Here is a 24706-nt window from a genome sequence, read left to right as displayed (position 1 = left end):
GTCGACTTTCGGGAGCCTTAGATGCTTATGGTTGAGCCCCGGGAGTTAGACTTGATGATACGGGCGAAATACATTGAAGATTGCAAATCGCCCTGGAAGCTGAGGGCGAAATGCAACCATCGGGCGGAATTATAAGCAAGCCAAGTTCATCAACGCGCGCCCGATCGGGCGCAGCTCGCCCGATGCGGATCGGGCGGTCAATCTGGAGGCTTTGTGGAGATTTCGCAATCCGCCCGATCGGGCGGATTTTGGCCCGATCGGGCCGACTATCGAGTGATTCGCCCGATCGGGCGAAGCGTCGCCCGATCGGGCGACGCCAACCTCCAGCAGTTTTTCGCGTTTTTAATTCCGTTTTTAGGCCTTATTTTGGCAAAACTATATAAGCAAACTTGTTTTATTTTTGACGGACATCTTATTTTTCCAGCACAAAACCCTTAGTTTATTTTTCTAAGTTTTATTTTTCTCTCTACATCAATTCAAACACTTAGTTCGATTTATATAAAAACGCAAGCTTTCAATTTCCATTGTTCTTCAAGTCGGTATTGTTTCTTACTTTAATTTATTCTATTGCATTGATCATGTTTTCCATTATGTTAATCGCTTTGTTATTAGTTATCATGAGTGAGTAGTTTAATTTCTAGGGTTTAGGAGATCCATGAATGCATGATTGGGATTATATGTGGACTTGATTATTTGATTGATTGATTATAATTTCTATAGCTTATTATTATTGCTCGTCAATTCTGTTCGGCCGGACTATTTTGATTTGAGTTTGATTAACCTTAGATTATGCGCCGAGAGGTATAAATCTGATGTTTTTGGTCTGTGGCTATTAGATAGGAATTATTTCTAGTACGTAGCGAGAGCCCGCTAGTTGTTATATCCTAAGGAATTCATAAGATTCGAGAGATGCATGTTTTCCTAGTTATGATTGTTAATTAATTGTTATTGTCCGTTGTCCAATCCCGGTCTGCATTTATGGTGAACCGCTGCCCTAGATTCCCTTAATATTGTTATATTCCAGTTTGATTATTTGCCTTAGCTTAATATACAAACCAATCCAATTCTTTGTTACCAGTAGTCTAGATTAGTTAATTAATAGTAGAAAGAACATTGTTTCCCTGTGGATACGATCCCTGCTTCCCTTACTATATTTTTAGTTGGTGAACGTTAGGTTTATCTTTGATAGGAGTGCGATTTAGCCTGTCATCAAGCTTAAGGCAGATCCGGACGTGCTGTGGACTATCTACGGAGGGACGACACTTGGATTCCTAAAGACTTGTTCTTGTTCGGTTCGGGCGCAGCTAGGGAGGGCACGCTACAAAGTGTATGCATCTGAATTATGCTAAATGATTATGTGTAAATAATATGTTTCCTGGCATTAAGGTTTTCCGCATGATTTATGTTTTGTCATATGTATCATAACCTAACAATCCAGGCTTAGTTTGAGTGTTTATACGGGCAGAGTTCTGCTTAACAAGAGTTAACACGACGGAACTACGAAGTATACGGAACGATTATAGGGACGGATTGGGACTTAGGCTTACACTTAGAATTATATAATAGGAAGATTATATATGCAATTCACACACTCCATTATTTAATTATTGACATATTAATTACATGAAATTAAAAATCATCCTCACATCATAAGACTATTAAAAATATTTCTAAAAGTTCAGCTCCAAGAGCTTTACATAAATAACCATGAAACAAAAAAATTACTCTAGGAAATTCCCAAAGAGTAGTCATTTCATATTGATAAAACATAGAGAAAAAAACCGACATAAATTGATATGCAAATTTTCTCCAAAAAAGTGGAGCTCACGTGTAAAAATAAATACAACGAGAAAATTCAACTATATTCTATCTACTCATGAGCAATTTATTCATAGTGAAGTTAGAGATTCCCATGGAAACTTCGCTTTTTATTTGACTGCCACTTATGGTTTGCACACTATTGAAACAAGGAAGGCCTTATGGTCTGGTTTGCGCACTGTTGCTCATAGTATTGGTCAGATGCCTTGGCTTTTGGCCGGAGATTTGAACTCCATTCTCTCTGATATGGACAGAATAAATGGATCCTCTGTTACCTTAGCGGAGATTCAAGACTTTAATGACTTTCTTTCTTCTCGTAATCTAGTGTTAATTAAAAGTATTGCGCACTATTACTCTTGGCATAAGGGTTCTGGTGTGGGGAAGGTGTCTAGTAGAATTGATTGGGGCCTTGGCAACATAGACTGGATTCAAAAATATGGTGAGGTGGTTGTGGATTACCTCAACCCTTGCCTTTCAGACCATTCTCCCTTGCTCATCAACTGCATTCCCGAGTATTCTGGGAGAGGGAGCCCTTTCAGATTCTTCAACTTCTTAGCTGATCATAGCTAGTTCCAGCAAACTGTCCAGACTTCTTGGCAGGGCTGTAATAGTCAAGGATCATGTATGGATCAGTTATAAAATGAAAGCCGTTAAAGTCAAACTTAAGGCTTTGCATAGAGAGGAATTTAGTGGGATAACTGACAAGATCACCAAGGCTAGAGATGATCTGGAAACTGTTCAGACTCTTCTGCAAACTGATGCGAGTCAACTCCCTTATGTTTGTTTACATGCTTAAGCAAAGCTTATGGAAGAGAAGAAGGAGTGCAGTCAATAAAAGAATAAAAGAAGAAGACACCTGCTTCTATTAGCTGACATAAAAGACTAAGATTCTTCGTTCGGTATAGTATTGAGATTCTGATTTGGTCCCTCTTACTCGGCTGGTTTAAGTCCCTATTTATAGGAAAAAGGTGTCGTGAAAGATTGAGATGTTCGCAGTTTGAGAACTGCTAAAATGCATTTTCTCGCGCGTAACATATGGCATGAAAAATTATTCGCGCACACGGTTGTGCGCCTAATTTCCTTCAGAGTTTGTATTTGGATTTGACTGAAATAAGGGCGTGAGATCATTCTTGCGTGCGGATATTGGCGCGAATATTTAGTTGCGTTGGGCCCTGTGCGCAAGAAAATTCTTACGCATGTTTATTTTCCACGCGTTTTATCCAGTTTAATCCTGTTTTATTTCCAGATTAAAACTCTTCTTTTCACTTTTTAATCTTATTCCAAGTTATTTCTAATAAAAATCTTATTTTGAGTTATTTTCAACTAAAAATCTTTTTAGGAGTTTAGTTGGAATGAAACTAAAAGTTTCTTTATGTTTTTCAATCTCTTAGGGGTTCATTTGGAGTGCAACTCTTCCCTTTGACGCAAATCTATCTTGGAAGGTTTACTATTTTTAGCAGATACTTAGGATGGAAGCTACTATAAATAGCAGTTATTATAAATAGAAATATGAGTTTGGGGAAAGAGTCGGTTAGTCTTAGAACGTACGTTGCTTGGTTAGGAATACGTTTGACAAGTGGATGTTTTGTTTCATAACTGAACTTATCGCTTCTAGCCTTGGGGTCAAACGTAGGCGTCTACAACAGTTAATTGGTGTCATAAGTGAAAAAGCATTTTAGGTTGGCATTCTATACTCGGGTTTGAGTGTTGAGTGTATTCCAATGCTTTAAATACTTTTATTTCAAGTTGAATTTATTTAGTTATTGAATTATTTAAATGGTTTTAAATCATTATGGATTACCAATTGAAGTTTGAATTTTCAAACTTAGTTTTTATAGTTAAGCTCCGCTACAAAGTCCTGATACAAGTCTTAACCACTTGCATGGTGGCGGTAATACTTTAGTAATCCCTTTTATTTAATCAAGAAAATAGTTTTATAAAAGAAAGGAATTACTAGGGTGTTACACTCCCCTTCAGTCTTAACTTCACTGAGCGTTTTCTTATGAGATTCTTCTTGATGTAGGGAAACACAAGTTGCGTCAACACTTGGAAAATGGGAGTTTGCATGAGAATGTTGCTTATTTGGGGACCATATTCTTCATCATGTCCATGTAGAAATTTGAACAAGTATTGTTCTTCAAGTTGCACATTCAATGCACTCACAAAGGCATTGATTTAAAGAGTCATGGCCGTGATAGGTGGATGGAAATCCAGACTCTCAATTTCACTCTAGAAACACTTAATGTTACTGATAAAGCTACTTTATTGTTGTATCTCGTACACATCTCTATCCGGTTTGTACTTTATGGCTCCATTGGTCTGTGTAAATCTTGTTTCCAAGTATTTCCAAATATGTGAAGCAAAGTTGAGAAACGTCACAAACTTTCTGATCCATCCAGCCATGTTATTACCATGTTGTTGCAAGTTTTCCTATTGCTCAACCTTAAATTCATATGCCTTATCCTTCTTCAACAATCCAATAAAAAAACTCAACCTTCTCTTAGAACCCAAAACAATCTCCATTGACCTCCTCCATTCCCTGTAGTTATATGCTCCTTTTAGCTTGTCAACAACAATTGAGTATTGTCCATCAGAAGGGTATATACAAAGGACTTTGCATTTTAGTCAAATTTTCTTTTGACATACAAGGAAAACAAGAAAATGCTTGATTTTTAGAGGTTTTAACAACAGAGATAGAAATCTAAGAACTCAAAATTTTTTGAGAGGTAGTGATAAACTGAAAATATTGAAACTTGCACTAACACTTTCAATCAAAACTTGCAGATCCTGCAACCTAGCTCTAATACCATGTAGATTTAGAAAGTCTCTATATTGTAAGAACACTTTGAATAAGAAAGTGAAGATTGTTGTGCAAGGAGGCTAATATTTTGTGTATCTTTTCTCAATCACAATGTACAAGGTACTGCTTATATATGCAGCTTTAGCAAGCAATCCCTAGGATGATGTTGCCCCATACAGTTGACATAATACATCCAGACTACTAACCAAAAAAAACCGTGTCTCATGATTCCATGTACAATTTACATGACAGTTATATAATACACCTACTACCAATTACAGGAATACTATATATTCTAATCACACATCATATTTCGTCAATAGTTAAATCGATCAAGTCCCTAAAAAGACAAGAAAAGCTCAATAATTTAAGTTCGAGCTAAATGAGTAACAAATTCAAACTTCGCCAGGATCCAAGTGATCTAATAAGAATCTAAGACTTTTTAAACCAACATGCCATGTGACAAGTCCCAAAGAAGGCAAAAAAGACTCCATCATTTATGATCGGGCTAAATGAGTCATCAACTCAAACATCGCCCAAATCCAAGTGATTGGCGCAATGAGGCTCACCATAATTAGCTCGACATAAACTACACACAACAAATTTAGATTTCACATCAAAATCAAATAAAATTACCATTGTCTTGTATCACTACCGACATGGTAGATTGATAATCTGATACGTACTCCATTGGACAAATCCATACAAGGCAAAAACAATTACATCTAAAATTCCCCTAAAAAAAATAAACAAACAAATCCTTCGTAAAACCACCGTCCCAAACCCAAAATCTTCGTCTTCGTCTTCTTCTTCTTCTTCTTCTTCACTCTCACTCTCATTCTACACTCACAAACACTTCCTCTTTGATAAATAATCAAAACCCATATTGTCAATATCGGAATCGGATCCTCCATTGAAAAGGGTATAGTGAGATCTCGGAAGAAGGGCAACAATGGCGGTTGCTGGGAGAGGAGGAAGAGGTGGGTCTGGGTCGGGTTTGTTGGGTATTCGGAGTATAATGTCATACCCGATCTTCATCTCCGTCATCTTCTCTCTCCTCCTCCTCGCTGCTCTTAAACTCTTATTCACTTCTCCTTCTTATCCCTCTTCTTCAGATCCTGTATGTTCTCTTTACTCTTGTATTTTTAACTTTGTATTATTAATTACTGTATTAATGTTATAATTTATGATGATACTGTTATTGAATTGTTTGTATTACCTAATTTAATTTGTTGTTGTTTTCCATTTTTAGAATCAGATCTTTGTTGTTTATAATAACTTTTGGGTTTTTTTTTTATTAATTTAGGCAGTAGTGAGTGATTCTATAGGAATGATATTGATTTTAATTGAGTTTACTTTCTTGCATTTAGTGTGTATGATGGGTTTTTGTTATGAAAGCAATTGTGGGCATTTGCTAAAATTGAACTGACTATTAAAAAGTTAAGACTAAGCCTGTTTTGTAGTCTATAAACTGGTGGGATTTTGCTGTAGAAAGTGTGTTGGGGAAAATTAGGCGAAATTAGTGGGATGGATTTGTTGAAGGAAATGTTAGGGTTTGTTTAATTGTTTCCCCTCCATCAGTTTAGAAGGGATAAACGGAGGGAGTCGATTTGGTGTGAAAACGGTATATAGTTGTGTAGGATAAACATGCAATCTGGCTTGAACTTGTCGTTTGTATGCTTTACCATCGCGGTATGATAAAGTGGCGGGTTTTGGGTAGATTATTATGGAATTTAGACTGAGGTTTTTGCTTATGAATTAGTTGCTGAAACAGGACTTGCCAACAACGGGAAATGCATATATTCAAAGGTCATTTCTAGCTTTGAAGTCAGATCCACTGAAAACCAGGCTTGACTTGATTCATAAGCAAGCCAATGATCATGTAATGCTTGTTAATGCCTATGCTGCCTATGCACGAAAACTGAAACTTGATAATTCACGGCAGCTTAAGCTGTATGATGAGTTGGCCCAGAATTTTACTGACATGTTGTCTAAACCTGCCTACCGTGCTGCTTTGTTTGAGACTGAGGGCAATGTGGATGAGGATGTCTTGAGGCAATTTGAGAAGGAAGTGAAGGATAAAGTGAAGGTTGCTAGGCTGATGATTGCTGAAGCTAAAGAGTCTTATGACAATCAGTTGAAGATTCAGAAGTTAAAGGACACCATATTTGCAGTTCATGAGCAGTTTGTTAAAGCGAAAAAGAATGGTGCAGTTGCAAGCTTTATTGCTGCGAAATCTGTGCCTAAAAGTTTGCATTGTCTAGCTATGAGGCTTGTTGGAGAGAGAATAGCCCATCCTGAGAAGTATAAAGATGAAGAGCCGAAACCTGAGTTTGAGGATCCAACCCTGTATCATTATGCGATATTCTCAGAGAATGTCATTGCTGTATCAGTTGTTGTGAACTCAGTGGTGAAGAATGCAAAAGAGCCATGGAAGCATGTTTTCCATGTGGTAACAGATAGGAAGATTGTTGCAGCAATGAAGGTTTGGTTCAAGATGAGACCTGCCACAGGTGGAGCCCATGTTGAAGTAAAAGCTGTGGAAGATTTCCAGTTTTTGGATCCATCATACGTGCCAGTGCTTAGACAACTTGAATCAGCAAAGTCACAAACTCGTGATTCTGAGAATCAGGCAGAGAATGCTACTAAAGATCTCAACAACTTGAAATTTATAAATCCCAAGTACTCGTCGATGCTGAGTCATCTCCGGTTTTACTTGCCAGAGATGTATCCCGACCTGCACCGTGTTGTGCTCCTGGATGATGACGTTGTGGTTCAGAAGGATTTGACTGATTTATGGAACATCGACCTAGGCGGTAAGGTGAATGGAGCTGTTGAGACATGCTTTGGGTCCTTCCATAGGTACTCACAATACTTGAACTTCTCTCATCCTCTAATTAAGGAAAACTTCAACCCCAAAGCATGTGCATGGGCTTATGGGATGAACATATTTGATCTGGATGCTTGGAGGCGTGAGAAATGCACAGAGCAGTACCATCACTGGCAGAACTTGGTATGATTATGCCTCCCTCCCCTAACTTCCTCTATTTTTATTTTAGTGCTTCGTCTATTTATTATTCAGTGCTAACGTTCAAGCGTATTGAGCTGGATCCTCTTTTGACTTTATTCCTCTATGATGTTTTTCTAGAATGAAGACCATACCTTGTGGCAGTTAGGAACACTACCAGCTGGCCTGGCCACATTTTACTCAAAAACAAAGACGCTGGACAAATCCTGGCACGTACTTGGGCTTGGTTATAATCCAAGTGTTAGCATGGATGAGATTACTAATGCAGCTGTCATTCATTTTAGTGGGAGCATGAAGCCTTGGCTCGATATTGCAATGAATCAATATAAGGAGCTGTGGACCAAGTATGTGGATAATGACATGGAGTTTGTTCAGATGTGCAATTTTGGCCTGTAGATGTTTACAATTCTCCTATTTCAGAAACAAGGTAACTGGAAAGTGTTATATAGTCAAAGATTCATCCGAGTTAGTCGTACATGTCAGTTCTGTTTGCAAGAAAAGTTTAGTTTTGCTAACTCCAAATTTTTCCTCCCATATTGGTCATATATTTGATTTTCTTGAACCTTTTTCATCTTCCATCAGCCACGAAGGTGCTCCTGTTGGATGCAGTGAAACGCCCAGCTTGGGTAGTTCATATACAGAATGTATTTTTTAAACACACTTTGAATGACTGGATTTAGCAGTATGTAGTCAACATTTTTTATAAGTGATCAAGATTACTCACTCACTGTTACTTCTTCTTGACTGTATTTATTGTTGATTAGATATATTGAACTATTGAAGCCTTGAGGGGGGTTTACTATGTGAAGTTTTGGTGACATTCTTCTGTGGTGAAGAAACCAGTTCACTGATCTGAGTAGCTGATAAGTTCCACCCTTCTATCCATTGGCAGAGCTAGGAAATCCGAGTCGTTGACTTGTTTGTGGTTTCTAGATTATTTTCCTCTTTCATGTCAATCCCGATGGAGCCAAAGATTCATTTATTCTTTTGGCTGTGGGGTGTAATGGACTAAATCAAAATAGTTCTTAATACCTCTTCGCTTCCCCTCCATGGAAAATGGTCGTCCGGTTGTCGCTTTTGGGTCAATTGGAAACAACCTTTCTGCAATTGCAGGGGTAAGGTTGCGTACGTCCGACCCCCCCCCCCCCCCACCTTGCTTCTTGCGGGAGCCTCTTTGAGGCAATAATGAATGTCAATGCGGTCAAACTTAGGCTGTCTTCCTGTTTCACTTTTTTGTTAATAGAAAACTTCAAGTGCCCTCATTCCAGTTTCTGAAGCTTATACACTTCCCCTTGGAAGATTTTTGGTATTAGAAAACATAGAAACGCAGCTAGCCAAATGGAGGATGAGAGTATTATCAGCCTGTTGAGTGTTGATAGTCGGTATTTTCAGTATAGTCTGTAGTCCACTCTTATACTTGGTCGATTTATGAATCGATGTCTTCTCTTGGCGTTGTACGAGTTGACCTTTATCCAGTGTTTCTTTTGTTTGTTTGGATGAGAGGATTTAAGAGAAACGAAAGGGAGAAAAAGTGATAGGCTATTTTCCTTAATGTGAGGGAAAACACAAACCCACTTATCATTTCCCTCCATTTGCCTCCACCACTGCTATCTTGTTAGAGATAGTGACATTACTAGTCCCTCTGAACTACCCTTTGTTTCATTAATCGCTCGAGGTTCTGCATGTCTGATGATAAGCTTTCGTGTCCTGAAACTAAACATCAGGAAGGAAGGAGGAATGCATCTGATTCGCATTCCCTGCATTTGTTCTCCTTTTGCTGAAACCTCCTTTATCAAATTAGATGAGCTTTTAGCAGTTGTCCATCTTACAAAGTGATTTGCATGTGGATTGACATGTTTAACTTTACTCAAGAATATGAGAATATACTTAAAGAGGCATTGGAATCAAAATCTCTGGCTCTGATGATCTGTTTGATCTATAAGCAGTAGCTTCAAGAATGCAATACTAAAAGTATTCTCGAAATGAGGGGCTTCAACTGCTATCATTTTAAATAATATACATCTGATTCTGATATCAATATATCAATATATCAATATATCAATATATCATAGTCTACTGAGTAGTGACTAGTGACTAGTGACTAGTGACTTGCTTTTTTCAAGTTCATTCTCCTAATGTTGTTAGTGGTTTGTACTACTTGTATTTAGATTTACGGATTTTTCATGAAATACCCCTGAATTTTTGCAAAATTCACCAAATGCCCCTCGACTTTCAGAAATTCACCAAATGCCCTCCACTTTTTAACAAATACACAAGATACCCTTAATGAGCATTTTCTGTCAATTCTGTTAGATTACCGTCAACTTTACCCCTAATTAACTCTATTATTCCTAACTTATCTAATTATCCTAATTAAATTAAAAATAGAAAATAAAAAATCCCTTGTGTTTTTCTCTCTCTACCGTTCATTCTCTTTCCCAAATGAAAACCATGGCAGCCATGGCAGTCACCACCATGGTCATCCCCTTTCTCTCTCCTCATCCCCTTCACTACCCCTATTCCTATTCCTCTCCCCTTCACCAACCTATGAAAATAAACAGACCCAATTCGCAGAGCCTTATATACGGGATTTGATCTGGTGCATCACAACTCCATCAAACAAGGTCTTCATCCCTCTGATTGTATCATCACCATCGTTAATCGTGAATTTCCATATGTTGTTGTTTTCATGGTTGTTGCTTATAAGTTTGCGGTGGTGAATATGTTGCCAGAAACTGTAACAGTGATACTAAAATTGGAGGTGGGGCTGCATTGAAGACCCGCTTGCCGCGGCTGTTACGGCTGTGCTCCGATCGATTTTCGTCTTCCCCTGCTTTTTCCGCCGATGCACCTCCTCTCCTTCTCAATTTTTCGGCACCGCCGCAGCAGGTTGGTTGTCGGTATGAGTTGTTGTTGCTTCAATCACCTCTTCATTAATTTCAAGAAATCAAAATCAATTATTGTGAAGGTATATCTTGGAAGATTAATTTGGAGATGAAATTCTCGAATGTCTGTGGAATTGATGAGAGGGATTTTGTCAGTGTTATTGAAAGGGACTAAGGGTAAATTAATTAGTTGAAGTAACCCAATTGCACTCCTCCTCTCCAATTGTATTTATGGTTGATTTAATTTCCAGAATTTTAGTTCTCTCTCCATATGTTCCCTGAACTTGTGAGGGTTTGTTTGATTTTTTTTCCCCAAAATTTGTAAGGGAAAGAGGAGAGGAAGCTCAGAAAATCAGAGAAGTTGCAGAGGCAGGCACATGCGAGGTAGGAGACGACAGTAGACATATCGATGGTGTGGCAGGGATTAGACATCCATGGAAGAAGGAGAAAGGGAAGATCCATGGAAGAAAGAGAAAGGGAAGATAAAAGGGGCGAGGAGGAAGGTTAGTGGTGGGTTGGCAGTTGATTTTTTTAATAGTAAATTAGATTAATTAGGAGTTAATTAGTTTAGTTAAGAAAAAAGTTAACGGAAAAGTTAACGGAGCTGACGGAAAATCTTCATTAATGGCATATTGTGTATTAAGTTTATGAATAAGGGTATCTTGTGCATTTGTTAAAAAGTGGAGGGCATTTGGTGAATTTCTGAAAGTCGGGGGGCATTTGGTGAATTTTGCAAAAATTCAGGGGTATTTCATGAAAAATCCGTTAGATTTAAGTTTCTTTAGGGCTCAAAGAATATCTTCTCAAAAATTTTCTCTCTCCTCTTCATCTACTCTTCCATTACTTATCCTAATCTCTACAGTCATATTGTAGTACAGACTACCTCCATACTTAGGGCTCCTCTTACAGTGCATCAAGTTTCTATTGTGTTTGAAACTTTCAAAGACGCTTATGATTGGTATTAGCGTAGCAATATTGAGTACATGATCCATGTATAGGATGTGAGTAGGGTTGTCAAAACCTAACCTAATCCAACTCATTTCTGACAAAAATCGAATAACCGACTTGTAACCGACCGATGACCCGATTTGATAGCCTTAGATGTGAGCGCCACGAGTTTTTGTGCATGGACTAGGGCCCGCACAAATCTGGACCTTATGCTGAATCATCTATACCAAGCCTCAACATCGAGGGCATAGGCAAGGTTCAATTTGCCCCAATTGCGAATTCCATTTTTTTATTTTGCCAAGTACTAAACATATTTTCCAACGTGGCACAGAAGTTGGAAAATTTTGACAAAATTACAAAAAAAATTGCACGAATTAGGGATAAAATATACTTTTACACTATACTAAGATAACTTTTAAACATCTTTATTTAAATTTTACTTCAATGTACCATATTTGTTATAAAAAATCTGTGCTAATTTTATAGTTCGTACTTCTTGTTTATCAGTGGCGCGGTATTACAAGTGTGCGTGTCTAGAATGGTTCAAAATGGCAACTTCTTTTTGCAATTTGTGCCGCTGCTAACCTCCAATACCTTTTCTACTGCAATTTATTTCTAGTAGTGTTAGTGTAGACTACTATTCTGGTCATCAAGTTGGTTTTTTACAGTTGTACTGCAATCTATATTTATGTTTCATGATATTGTACGAACATTTGTACTGCATTTGATTTTGAATAATGCATTAATTCCTATATTATTTTCACTAGTGCATATCTCAATAAATATCAAATGGGTCAAGTTTAGAAATGTACTAGTATAATACCCGTGCGATACACGATTTATAATCTAAATCTAAATATAAATTTATATGAAATCTAAACTATTATGATAGACAATTATTATCAAAATAGAGCTTATATATGTGTATTCTCCTAATTAAAATTAATGATCGATAAATTTGTTATTGCTTCATACGATGTATTATTTATTTATTTTTTTAAAAACAAAAGAGGGTACCAAAACAAAACTATTTCATCCACATTTCATGACTTGTGGCAAGCATAAAGTTATTATCATCCAACCTTAACTTCGATAGTCATACTCATTTAATACTTGCCCTTATACCTCATTACCCGACCACCTAACACTTACTCTAATCATTTACTTTATTCAGTTATATATGACTTTGAGGCGGGGCGGGGCGTGGCCTCCAAACTCCTACCTTCTAAAATGCTCATTTTTATCCCCGCCACCCACAATTAGAACAACACCCCCACTCTTCCTAATCCCCTTCTCATGGGGTAAAAAATAAATTCATCTCCGCTTCACCACCCATTCGTGTTCCAAATCCACCTCAAATTAACTCCCTTTTAGGCTCAACATTTTCTTTTGGTAAGAGAGTTTTGAATTTTAGTATAGAGTCATCGATAATTCGGTTGTTTGATTAGAGTAATTGTGTGAATTAACAAAACATAGTAATGCGTAGGTTAGTAGTAAAAGAAATGTTGATAAGTTCATAATCAATTAGATGAATGATAAGCGAGGCAGGCATGTCCAATCTAAAATTCATCTTCGCCCCGTCACCCGTGACGAATACGTTTTGTAACCCTATCACCTAGGGGTGAAAGTTCGGTTTTCGGTTTGGATTAAGGCCCAAACCGAATCCAAACCGAACTAATTCGGTTTTCATTTTTTGAAACCGAATCCAAACCAAATAACCTTTTAATCCAAACTAAATCAAACCGGATTTTTAATTTTCAGTCCAATCCAAACCATAAAACCGAATTTTCATGGGCCTTTCATTTAGGCCTATTTTGGGCCTATATTATACATGGATTTAGCCAATTTTCAAGCCCTTATTATACTTTTTAGCCGAGTTCGATTTATTCGATTTTAGTTCCGTTTATTCGGTTTCAAACTTTTCAGTCCAATCCAAACCATAAAACCTTTTTAAAAAAAATCCCAGTCCAAACCGAACCGAATAGAAAAAAAAAACCGAACCGAACTTCTTAACCGGTTTGGTTCGGTTCGGTTCGGTTCAGTTCGATTTTCGGTTTTTTGCTACCAAACTTTCACACCTACTATCACCCACCAAATTTTCCTCCATCCCCGCCCACTTCAAGCGGATGAGCGGGGTTTCTCCCAAAAATACAGCCCCACTGACAATCTATATTCAATAAATAATTCACTTTGCCTTTCAGCTAACTTTTGAATATTTTAGACAATCATTGTCATATGGTTGTGAATATTTTTATATTGAAGTAGATTCTCGATCATTTAAAAGATTAAGAAACTATTAAATGGAACGATAAGGAGAAAGTTATAATTGTGAGAAATCAAAGATGCTAAGTAATTAAACAATTTCTTTTAATAATCATGTTTAGACAACCTTGTTAGAGACTACTTTGTATATTGAAGCAAAGGGCAAACATTTATTATACATATCCGCAATGACACAAATTCTAAATAAAAAATAATCGTACATACAGTTAGTCATTAGGAAAAAAAAAGTAAACTATTTTAATACATGCTAAAAGATGTTTACGAATTTTTATTAATATTTTGGACAAATCATTGTCGTACGGTTGTGAATATTGTGATTGAATCGAGTTTAGTAAAGACCTGTTATAGTAATATTAATCTCTTATATCAGTTGTACATAAACAATAATGACAAAACTGATGCATAATAATTTGACCAAATTGTCTCAAATAAAATAAATATTTCGTACCAATAGAGAAATAAAAAATAACGACATAAATTAGGTGCAAAATAATTTTTACAAATCAACTCAAACAAAATAAATACTCCGTATCGAGATTTTATTTGTAAAATTAAAAGTATATTCTACTTTTTATAAGATATCCATATTGTATATTTATTTGTTATACATCTTATACTTATTTGTTTTACAACCTTCACGTGATAAGTTACTTACACGTATATCAAATAGATTCTTTCACGTTGTATATCTATAATGTATAAATGGTCTTACACGTACTCTATATGCTTATCTTAATTTTAGTATAGTATAATAGTTCTTTACTAACATAATAGGTCTTATATTAGGATAAGAAATATAAATAATCATTGAACTTAACATAATTATATCATTTTGTTTTTGGATAGTTATATACTACGTATCTTGTAAGAGTATAATTATAGCATATAGATTCATGAGATCACATTGATTTGATTAACTAATGTGTAAATAGAAAGAATAATTATTAATGTAAATAAATAATTTATAAGGATTAATTATTTATATTATATATTTAATTTTTTTTATATTAAAAGAGAGGCGAATCAATAAGTGACATTTGTCATCACTACATTGATTTCCTCTCTTTTAGTATAATATATAGATAGATTGAGTGTCTAGAGGTCAATCATATGAAAAACATAATCCTTTGTGAACTAGTCAATTAAAACACATATTATGACTTATCTCATTCACAATGCTCGAGCGGCCGATGGTAGGGACCTAGGGGCGAGGATTTCGCCTTTTCTGTATATAATTATTACTTTTAATTTAATTTTCGTTATTTTTAAGGTGATAATGGTTATGTTACTTTTTAATACAAGAATATCCGATAGCATATAAAAAACCTGTGGGAGCCCGATGAATTACTTCCCACAGATGTCTCCCATCATTAACAGTTCTCTTTATGTTTTTTGTTTTGTCCTTCTCAAGTCTCAACTTACTTTTCTTCTTCCTCATCATCGCCTTCGGTTTTGAGTCGCCGCTTCCCACTACTTAAAGAAAATAGATAACACTTGTACGGGAAGGAATATGATACCTAAACAAACTAATAATTAGACGGAATTAATTACAATAATTTATTATAAGTCGTGAGCCCTTATTTATCAAAAAGTCGCCCTTAATCAGTCGTTTTAGAAGTAGAACTAGTTAGTGATCCGGGCGATGCACCGAATTTTATTGTTTTTGTTATTTGTTCTTTGTCCGATTAATGATTGTTTTCTTGCAAAACTTTCTGTATTTGTTTTATTTAATTTTGTTGCAATATTACATTATTTCCTTTAAATATATGAGAGTCTTCAGAATAGTTCATATGTTTAGATACTTTGTTTTTTTTTCAAGTCTTACTTGATTAGTTCTCCGTATAAAACGTTGTTTTTTCTAATTCACTTATAAACATAAGAAATTTATTAAAGTATCAATTATTATAAATTGATTAACAAAAAATGAATTTGCGTATGATCTGAGTAACTAAGAAAGATTAAGTAAAAAATTTATAATATGTGGTCACTCAAATTCGAAGTATATATATTTGGTATTAAAGTTTTAATATTTATAAGAATGACTTTTGTCTTTTTTCATTACTTTAGAGTCATACATTATACTCCCTCCGTCTCTTTTTGTTTTTTACGTTTGATGTTTTTCACGCGATTTAACGACTATTTAATGTGCATTGAGATTCCTCTACTTTTTTTATTTAAATAAGAAAAATTACGTTTATTTATAATATTTTCACTTTTATCAAAAATCTGACATTGGGAAAATGAGAAATATTTAATGTCCAATGGATTTAATTGGTTAAAATAATATTTGGGCACAAATTTTGATAGATGCATTATGTGACAATATAAAAGGAAATGTAAAGAACAAAATGAAACACCCAAAATGGAATACGTAAAAAAACAAAAAGAGACGGAGGGAGTATCATTGTAGAGATGGTTATAACTTTACATTATGAATAAGAGGTCATGGGTTCGAACATTGATCATAACATTTTTTGTGATAATAAAATTGAATAATGCATGTGTGCGCGCGCATGACATGACACATCGTCATTTCACTTGCCAAATCACAGTGACATGTGGCAACGTGACATTCTTTGCCTTGGAGATTTAATAATAGTATAGATAAGTTATAATACGGAGTAAGTTTAATTCGTTGAAAACTAATTAGCTCCCGTGTAATGCACTTCTTTACTATTTTTTTGACCATTTTGTTTATTTGATAGTGGAAGTTAATTAAAAGTTACTAATTGAAAATTTTGATTTTCATTTCAAACAATTTATAAAAAAGGGTTGTATTTAGATGCCATTAAAACAATAACAAACGAGTAATAAACGAACATGGACGAACTTATAAACAAACATGAACGAGCACGAATGAACTTATAAACAAACATGAACAATAACAATAACAATAATAAACGAACACATATGAGCTTGTAAACAAACATGAAGGAGTTGTTCGTGAGCATAAACGAATCGAACATCAAGTTGTTCGAGCTAGTATAATTTATTAAACGATCTTATAAATTTTGCTCTTACTCGTTTATTTATTAATGACCGAGTTTTGACCGAGCTTGTTCACGAGTTATTCACGGAGGTATCAGCTCATTGACGTCTCTATTTATGCCACAATAAGTATTTTAAAATCATTTTTATTTCCAAGAAAAAAATATTAAAGGTTGTACAACTTAACTTATAAGAAGAAAAAAACAACGGCAACTTTTGTGTAAGACCATCTTACCGGAAAACCACTTTTATTGTTTAACTAATTGGTTATATTGCTTAACTAATTGATTCCATTGTTTAACTAGTTGGTTTCATCGTTTAACTTACATGACACAAACGTGGTCTTTTGTGTAAAACCGCCTTATATAAAAGTTTTAAAAAAAACAAATAAGAACATTTGTAGTTTAGGAGGAGGAAAAAATTGTGCCTTTAGTATATATACTCCGTAGATAGATTTTTCTTATATTTAGCACAAAAAAATAACATTTTGTTCTTATTTTTTTTATGTCCCTACTTATCTTATGCATTTCTCTTATAAATTACTCTTGTAATTGATTTTTTTTTTTGGTTGTTGTATTTTGTTTAATAATGTTATAAAAAAATGTAGGGCTAGAATTTAGTCTCTAAGTAAGAATTGAACCTTTCTCTAAAAAAGAATGATCAGGAATAACAGTCTAAAGCAAGTTAACATGCTAATTGTTTAATAATGTTATTTCTACAGAATGATGACACAATGTTGAAAGGATTCCATTTAATAGATGTTAAAGCAAACTATAAAATGTGTCCCAATTAAACTTTTTTATTTTCTTTGGACCTTTTTTCAGGTTTAAGTAAAGAAATTTAAAATACTTCCTCGACACTATGCATCACGTCATTTGTGGTCCCGACCAAACAAGTACTCCGTAATTAATTAGGCCGAGAATTGGGGTTGGGTACTTCAACTTGGGGTTAGTGGTTGCCGGGTGATTGCCCGGTGCTTGGACCGGAATTGACATGTTAAATGTCAGAGCTCAGTGTGTGTGTTTCATATTATCATGTTTCGTATTCTTGACATATATAGTTCGGGACATAAGATGGATGTTTTGCTAATCATGTTATGTTGTACTTGCGTCTTTATCTGCAAGTTCTGTTTAGGGTGCATACCTTTAGCCTTATATCATTCTATTTTTAGAACAATACATCTTAACATTGAACAAGTAACGTGACAACTCAATAAGAGTAATTACGTAACAAAGTTTTCCTAGAAATAGAAGTTTTACCAAAAAAAAAAAAAAAATAATAAATATTTCATCCGTCTCATTTTAGTTGCTTTATTTGAATAAAAAATTAAGCTCTCTAAAAAAGTCAAAAAAAAAACAAGTAAAACGAGACAGAAAGAGTAACAAAAATGTATGATAATTAGTCCTAGTAGCATACTCCGTAACGTATATAATTAGACTGGAGAACCACATGTACAAATGTGGTTAGAAGAAACAGGTTGTATTTGAGTTGGTGCAGCTAAAAAAGTGGGTTTCTCATCTCCAGCCATGATAACAACAAACTTTGGTTTCGTGTCGAGCTCGGTGCTCGTCGGAATCCGGGACGTTTCGCAGCCGATTGGCTCCCCATCGAACGAGTTGGAGGGCCGCTTTCGGTAGGAACAAGCAAGCATAAGCAATGCAGTTGCAATAAGGCCCATGAGTAGTACCACTGCACAAAAGAGGTACGGTGTTGGAGAGTTCCATCTCCACACTGCCAATTTTGTTTCTCTCATTTTAATTCTATTATTATATGTTTCTTCTGTTTTGAGATGTGAAACTCACAAAAGGGTGAAATGTATTTATAGCTGCAAAACATGTCCAAAATAAATGTTATGTTTTGACTATAATGCCCTTATTGAACGAAGATTCCTTGTTAAGCTTCTTAGATACTTGGTGTATTCTATGGCTTTGGGAATGGAGGGCACTAAGGAAAGTTCCCTGAAAGCATGAACCCTGGTGCTCATTAAAGAATTTATTCAATAACGAAAAACACTAAGCAATTGTCGTCAATCCCCTTTGTTGACGAGATACATCGATTGAGGGGCATTTTTGTGATTAAATCGAAAAATATACAGGCGGGATATTTGGTACTAGTATTATCTGTATGCGATGTGTGCCGATAAACAAAGCAAAATTATGTTATGTACCAAAAATCCAATATTGTCGCCAAAATTTCTAAAAAAGTATTGACATCAAAATAATTGGAGGATGGATTTTTATTGATTGAATTTTGTGTAAAAATAAATAAATCAAAGTATGATTTATTTGTGACAATGTTAAAATATGCCAATATGGCATAATAAAGTACGGAGTAGTTGAAAGAGGTAAAAAATTTATGTGATTTACATGGAGTATATTTGGTTATGATTTAGTACTTTATTGTGACTTTACTTCTTTATTTTTGACTTTTTTTAGGCAGTAATTAAATTTGATTGACTAATTTTCCTTTATATCTTTTTATTTTACAATCAATGTTACTTCCTTCATATTTAACTAGTCTTATATGCACGTGATACGTGCGGGAGTATATATATATATATATATATAAGTCTTATATATAACCAACTGTTGTAATATTTTTGGTCTTTACTTTGTATCTTCTCATCCTAGCAACTTATAACATGCAGAGTCATTCAATCATAGCAGAAATTATAACTTATATAAGTTCAACCAAACTTATAACATGCTAGTTTAATGCAGAGTCATAGCAGAAATTATAACTATTTTTAAAGAGAAAAGGAGAACTACATTCATTCAATCATAGGCCCTCGAATGGGAAAAACGGGACATCAGTCCAGCAAAGTACGATGGAGTTTTTTAGAAAATAAACAAAGTAAAAACATGAAAAGGAAATGAGCAGTTGGCTCGCAGGCCTGACATAGTAAGATGATGTAGCTAGGAAAGGGCAAACATGAAATCTACTGTTTGAAACCATTGAGATCGAACTGGTACACATTGAACCTGATGATCGATTTTTAGCTCGAAGGCTAGAGCAGCAATGTTATGGGCAAGTTCATTGGCTTCCCTACTTGTGACTTAGAATTTTACTTCCCAATTTCTTCACAGTAGCTCGATAATATCTTGAGCAATCAGACCAAGTTCAAGATTAGCCATAATTCCAGTTTTGTCCAGCGTGGCTTAAAACCAGGTGGTTTGCTCATGTATAACACCAAAACATTTCCTTTATAAACGACAGCCTGCAAATACCAACAGAAACCAATTGAATGAAACACCCAATTGAATGATAGCATGATTAACATGAAGCATGGCATGATAGATGTATAATCAGTATGATATCATAGCAACAGAAACCAATTAAGCATAGCAGTGATATTAGTTTCTACAATCTCAAGCTAAAGAAGACCGCTAAATCGATTCTTCTCTTCACATAATGAAGACTTTGAGAACTTTAAAAAAGACACATATAAGAGACTCATTGAAGTAAGAACAAATAATCTGCAAACATTAAGTGTGTGATTTGAAACTTTTCACACCTAGGGTTAAAATCGAAAATCATCTCAGGATATCCAGAGAATCAGTAACGACATTGTAGTCCTCATCTATGTCGATTCATATGCCCTTTTCCACCAGCTCCTATTCCCATTCCCAGTAATCAATGAACTTTACCAAGATTCAAGACCTTAATTCAGTGCTTCTCCATTTTTTCTAACCCATTTACACCAGAAAAACTACATACGAATGTGGAATAAGAACAACAAAATTTGAAGAAACTTAATCAAAGGATTGCGTATTGGTTTAAGAAAAGAGGGGAAATGTGAAAAAACACATGAGTATTGATCTACTCCCATAAGAAGACATATTTAGATTTGTATAGATCTACTCCCATTCCATAGAAACAAAATAAACTTTCTGATTTGTAATCAACATTTCAAAACAGGTTCAAAACTCATCAAAAATACCCAATTCCCAAAATCGATTTTAGTGCAAAGATTCTTGACAAATAAGAAATACCCAATTTCTAGAATTGGTTATTATGCACATTCAGCTGTGTTCAAATTAAAATAACATCCTTTAATTTTTCTTGCAGATTAAGCTACCAATAAATATACCAAATTATCTAAATCGATTTATTTGTCCAAATTAAGCTCAAATTCTCGACCAAAAACACAAACTAAAAATAGAGTAATTGTTTTCAATTTCAATTTATAATTTACCAACTCCCATATTTCTTTTCTCTTAATCTCAAATTAAAGGGTTCCTGTTCATCTTTAATCTTTATAGCGCACAAATTCAATATGAATGTAGAAAAACATCCAAAAATAGACATATAGAGTACAAAAAAAGGATACAAAACAAATTACACTTTCCTATTTGAACATCCCAACAAAACCCTTTAATACCATCTCATATTTGTACTCAAAATGATCTAATTTTCTGATCATTTACCACTTGTGTATTACGGTTATGTTTCAAAGAGGCCATGATCTCAAGTTCTCAACTATCCTAAAAGACCTTATTCGTTTTTTTTTTTTTAATTGACGGGCTCAACACTCTAATTATTCCACCATGGAAACTGTTAAAAATGGTAGAAAAATATCATTAATTAGTCATAAAGAAAGCTGCAAAAACCCGCATTAGAGAGCATGAAAGCACATTGATAGAAATGGCATTTGCTAAGGAATTGCATAAGCATCCATTCCCTACTTACCAACTACCATATTTCTTTTCTCTTAATCTCAAATTAAAGGGTTCCTGTTCATCTTTAATCTTTATAGCGCACAAATTCAAAATTTGAAGGTAGAAAAACACCCCAAAATAGACAAATAAAGTACAAAAAAAAGGATACAAAACACAATTACACTTTCGTATTTGAACATCCCAACAAAACCCTTTGACACCCATCTCGTATGAACATATGAATCTTCATCTAAAGAGAGAGAAAAAACGCAGAAAAAAGTACCTTTCTCTCCTTCATTTTCAGGCCTGTTCAAATATAAATCTGTGATTTCTTTCTCTCCTTCATTTTGCTCCTTCCTCCCACTCCAGCTCCTTAAACTGAACCACATATTTCACCCCTCCCAATTTGTTGGAATTTTAATCAAACATCTGCCAGAAAAAAATCAGGAAAATGGGACATAATTACCAAAAATCAAGAAATTACCTCCGATTTTCGGGAATTGAAGTTTAAGGCGAAATAATTGATGAGAGGAAATGATGCGAAGGAAGATGAGTAGATCGAGCAAGAAACCCTAGAAATCGAAGACAGGTATAGAAGCTCAGATAATTGGGGGCGGCCTGGCGGGAGGGTGGCCGAAGATCGGAGAGAAGGTGGAGAAATGTAGATAGATTTTTCTACTTGCAAAATTTTGTCTTGGTCGCGCCGTCTTGATTTGGAACCCTAATTTGCAATCCGTACTTTGTGCGCCTGCATCGTTGTTTTTCCACCATGAGGAATCTAGATCTTCGAAATTTGTTAGGATTCTTCATTGTAAGGGATAAAAATTTGTTAGGGTTCTTCATTTCAGAGTTTAAATTTCTAGGATTTCGACGAGGACCGGGGAAGAAGACAGGGAGGTTTTGGAGTTACAGAATTACCCTGGAGTTAGGAGGGAGAGATTGTGCGGTCAGTGAAACTCTAGGGTTGGGAAGGAAGGATGGGTTTGTGAGGGTATTAACGTCTATTCATAAGGGGACACGAAAAGTGTATTTACTTTTTTGCCCTCAGCTGTTCCTTTATATAATAGAGATTAAAAGATACATTTTCCATAATCGGTCATATTTAATTAAAATATACACTTCCTATTTTGGGCATATTATGGTCCCCACTTCCAATTATACTTCGTATTAATCTTTCTCTCTCTTGTGGTCTACACACTTACTCACATACTCCCTCCGTTCCAAAATGTTTGTTACATATTCCTTTTAGGTTGTTTCAAAATGTTTGTTACATGGGGGAATCTTTCCTTTTATAAACTTATTATAATATTATTTTTGTGTCAACTTTTAATTTTAATTGGTCCAATTTTTTCAACTCATTAAATTTCTTTACAATTTCCCAAGTATGTTAAGTTAGCAATCTTTGTGCTTTTCCATTATTGGTTCATTTTGATAAATAAAACAATCTTATTGGTTGTTGTAATTATTAGTGGATTGAGGTTTTACTTGGTTTATTTTTTTAATAAAAAATCAAAAGAATCTTTATTATACGTTAATAAACGTGCAAAAGTCCAAACGTAACAAACATTTTGGAACGGAGGGAGTACTTTTTTACTACAATAAATAATTCATTCACTATTTAATTTCTTACAATAAATAATAACTCAATACCGCACTTTCATCTTATCTTAATACATTTAACCCACCATCCTAAAATTAACTACGTGCCAATTAAACTGTATCTTTTAATTAAATACGGAGGGAGTAATATAGTTTGTAGGTAATAAGAGCAATTTTTGACTATTTTATAAGGGATACCAAAAGGTCATTTACGATAATGACCTCAAAATTTTTCTTATAAAATAGAGATAAAGATACAATATGTATACAATGTATTAAATATTTTCTTTTATCTGCTTTACCAATTTAGATTGTATATGTACGGAATAATGTTTTAGATGGGAGAGATTGAAGTGTTATCATTCTTCGATCGGTAATTTGTATAATGTTGGACGGTTGGAGTAGAATCGGGGCTGGGAAGTATGAGTTACAGGTATAGTTTTATTACTCTCTGTAATACTTCCTCCGTCTTTTAATACTCGTAACGTTTGGACTTTTGCCACTAATCATATAATCTACTTTGAATTTTCCTAGTGTTTTTTGTATAAGATAAAACATAGTCATGTGGGATCTTGTTAGATTCGTCTCAATGTGTATTTTCAAAATATCAACTTTTTTATAATTTTTGCGTAAAGAGAATTTAAGATATAAATGATCAAAGTTGTGCTTGCCATGCGTGAAACTAACAAACGTTGCGAGTATTAAAAGACGGAGGAAGTATCTTTTTGTTGTCTTGCAGTCATTTTACTTCATTCAAAAGGACGAATTAGGCAATCTGTCTGATTTTCTTTCCTTATCAACAACAACAACAAAAAACATATATAGTGCCATTGATTGTATTAAAGCTCCAAAAATACTTCATCCATTTAGAATAATTAATCACATTGATAGTGTAATTTGACTGCATTAGTATTATCAGTAACTAAATTCGGCGAAACAGAAACTCAATAATGTGCTGAAGAAATAGAAAATTACTCCGTACATACTAACATCAACTGTTTTCAGGACAAAAGAGGGCAAGTGAAATTTCTCATTTGTGAAGCTTAAATTGATGGGACAATTCATTCATGCAAAATACTCCGTACATATATTATATAGTGGAGCAATGTTAATAATACGCACATTGACTTGGACCTCCATCTACTTTTTTTGCCACATAAAGTCTTCCCTTTGAGGACAAACAATGTTTCAGGTGAAATATTTTCTGTCCCTAGCTATTTCTTCTTGATACAACTCTAAATGGTTAATACTTAATACACATGTCAAAATTAATGCAAAAAAAGAAGTGAACGTTTTTATCATTATGACCGTGTGTACTGTGTCTGTGTTCGTGTGTGGATCTTCTCTAAGTCACCCATTTCGCTTATAATGTAAGGATTGTAAGAATTTGGGAAATAATCATATGTATGAAAATAGTTCAACGCATGCAATGTGAGATTTAAAAGTTCATATGTAGTTCATTTATTTTCTAATGTCGCACAAAGTGTAGTGTGTATGACCGCTTTTAAACATACTCTTTATTGCATGCACGTATACCACTTACTGTATAGTTTTAGGTTTAGATTATACATAGTACGAAGTAATTGCAAAGTTTGTTTGTCGTTACTCTTATTTGACATTTCAAGCAACATCACATGATTTGTACTTATGGACGCAAAACTATTGTCATAATTGATTCGGTTAGAAGGCCTAATTTTTA

At 34.7% G+C, this 24706-nt stretch overlaps 1 protein-coding gene and 1 long non-coding RNA gene across 3 annotated transcripts; both read left to right on the top strand.

The window, feature by feature from the left end:
* The first annotated feature begins 5128 nt into the window (after positions 1-5128).
* LOC110793518 (probable galacturonosyltransferase 9) lies at positions 5129-8373 on the top strand. 2 transcript variants are annotated; one of them, XM_056836357.1, is made up of 3 exons: positions 5129-5738; positions 6381-7631; positions 7767-8373. In XM_056836357.1, the coding sequence occupies exons 1-3, from the start codon at positions 5571-5573 to the stop codon at positions 8040-8042; spliced, it is 1695 nt and encodes a 564-aa protein (XP_056692335.1). In that variant the 5' UTR covers positions 5129-5570; the 3' UTR covers positions 8043-8373. The 2 variants fall into 2 exon arrangements, with proteins under 2 accessions (XP_056692335.1, XP_021854093.1); XM_021998401.2 differs by having other exon boundaries at positions 5138-5738; positions 6393-7631.
* A 1416-nt stretch (positions 8374-9789) lies between these two features.
* Positions 9790-12242, top strand: LOC110793512 (uncharacterized). The gene is made up of 2 exons (XR_002534696.2): positions 9790-10535; positions 10858-12242. It is a non-coding gene; the product is annotated as an uncharacterized lncRNA (long non-coding RNA).
* Positions 12243-24706: the final 12464 nt, after the last annotated feature.

Source organism: Spinacia oleracea, chromosome 1 (assembly GCF_020520425.1).
Source record: "Spinacia oleracea cultivar Varoflay chromosome 1, BTI_SOV_V1, whole genome shotgun sequence".
In the NCBI taxonomy this organism is placed as follows: Eukaryota; Viridiplantae; Streptophyta; class Magnoliopsida; order Caryophyllales; family Amaranthaceae; genus Spinacia; species Spinacia oleracea.
This window is presented reverse-complemented; position numbering and strand designations above follow the sequence as displayed.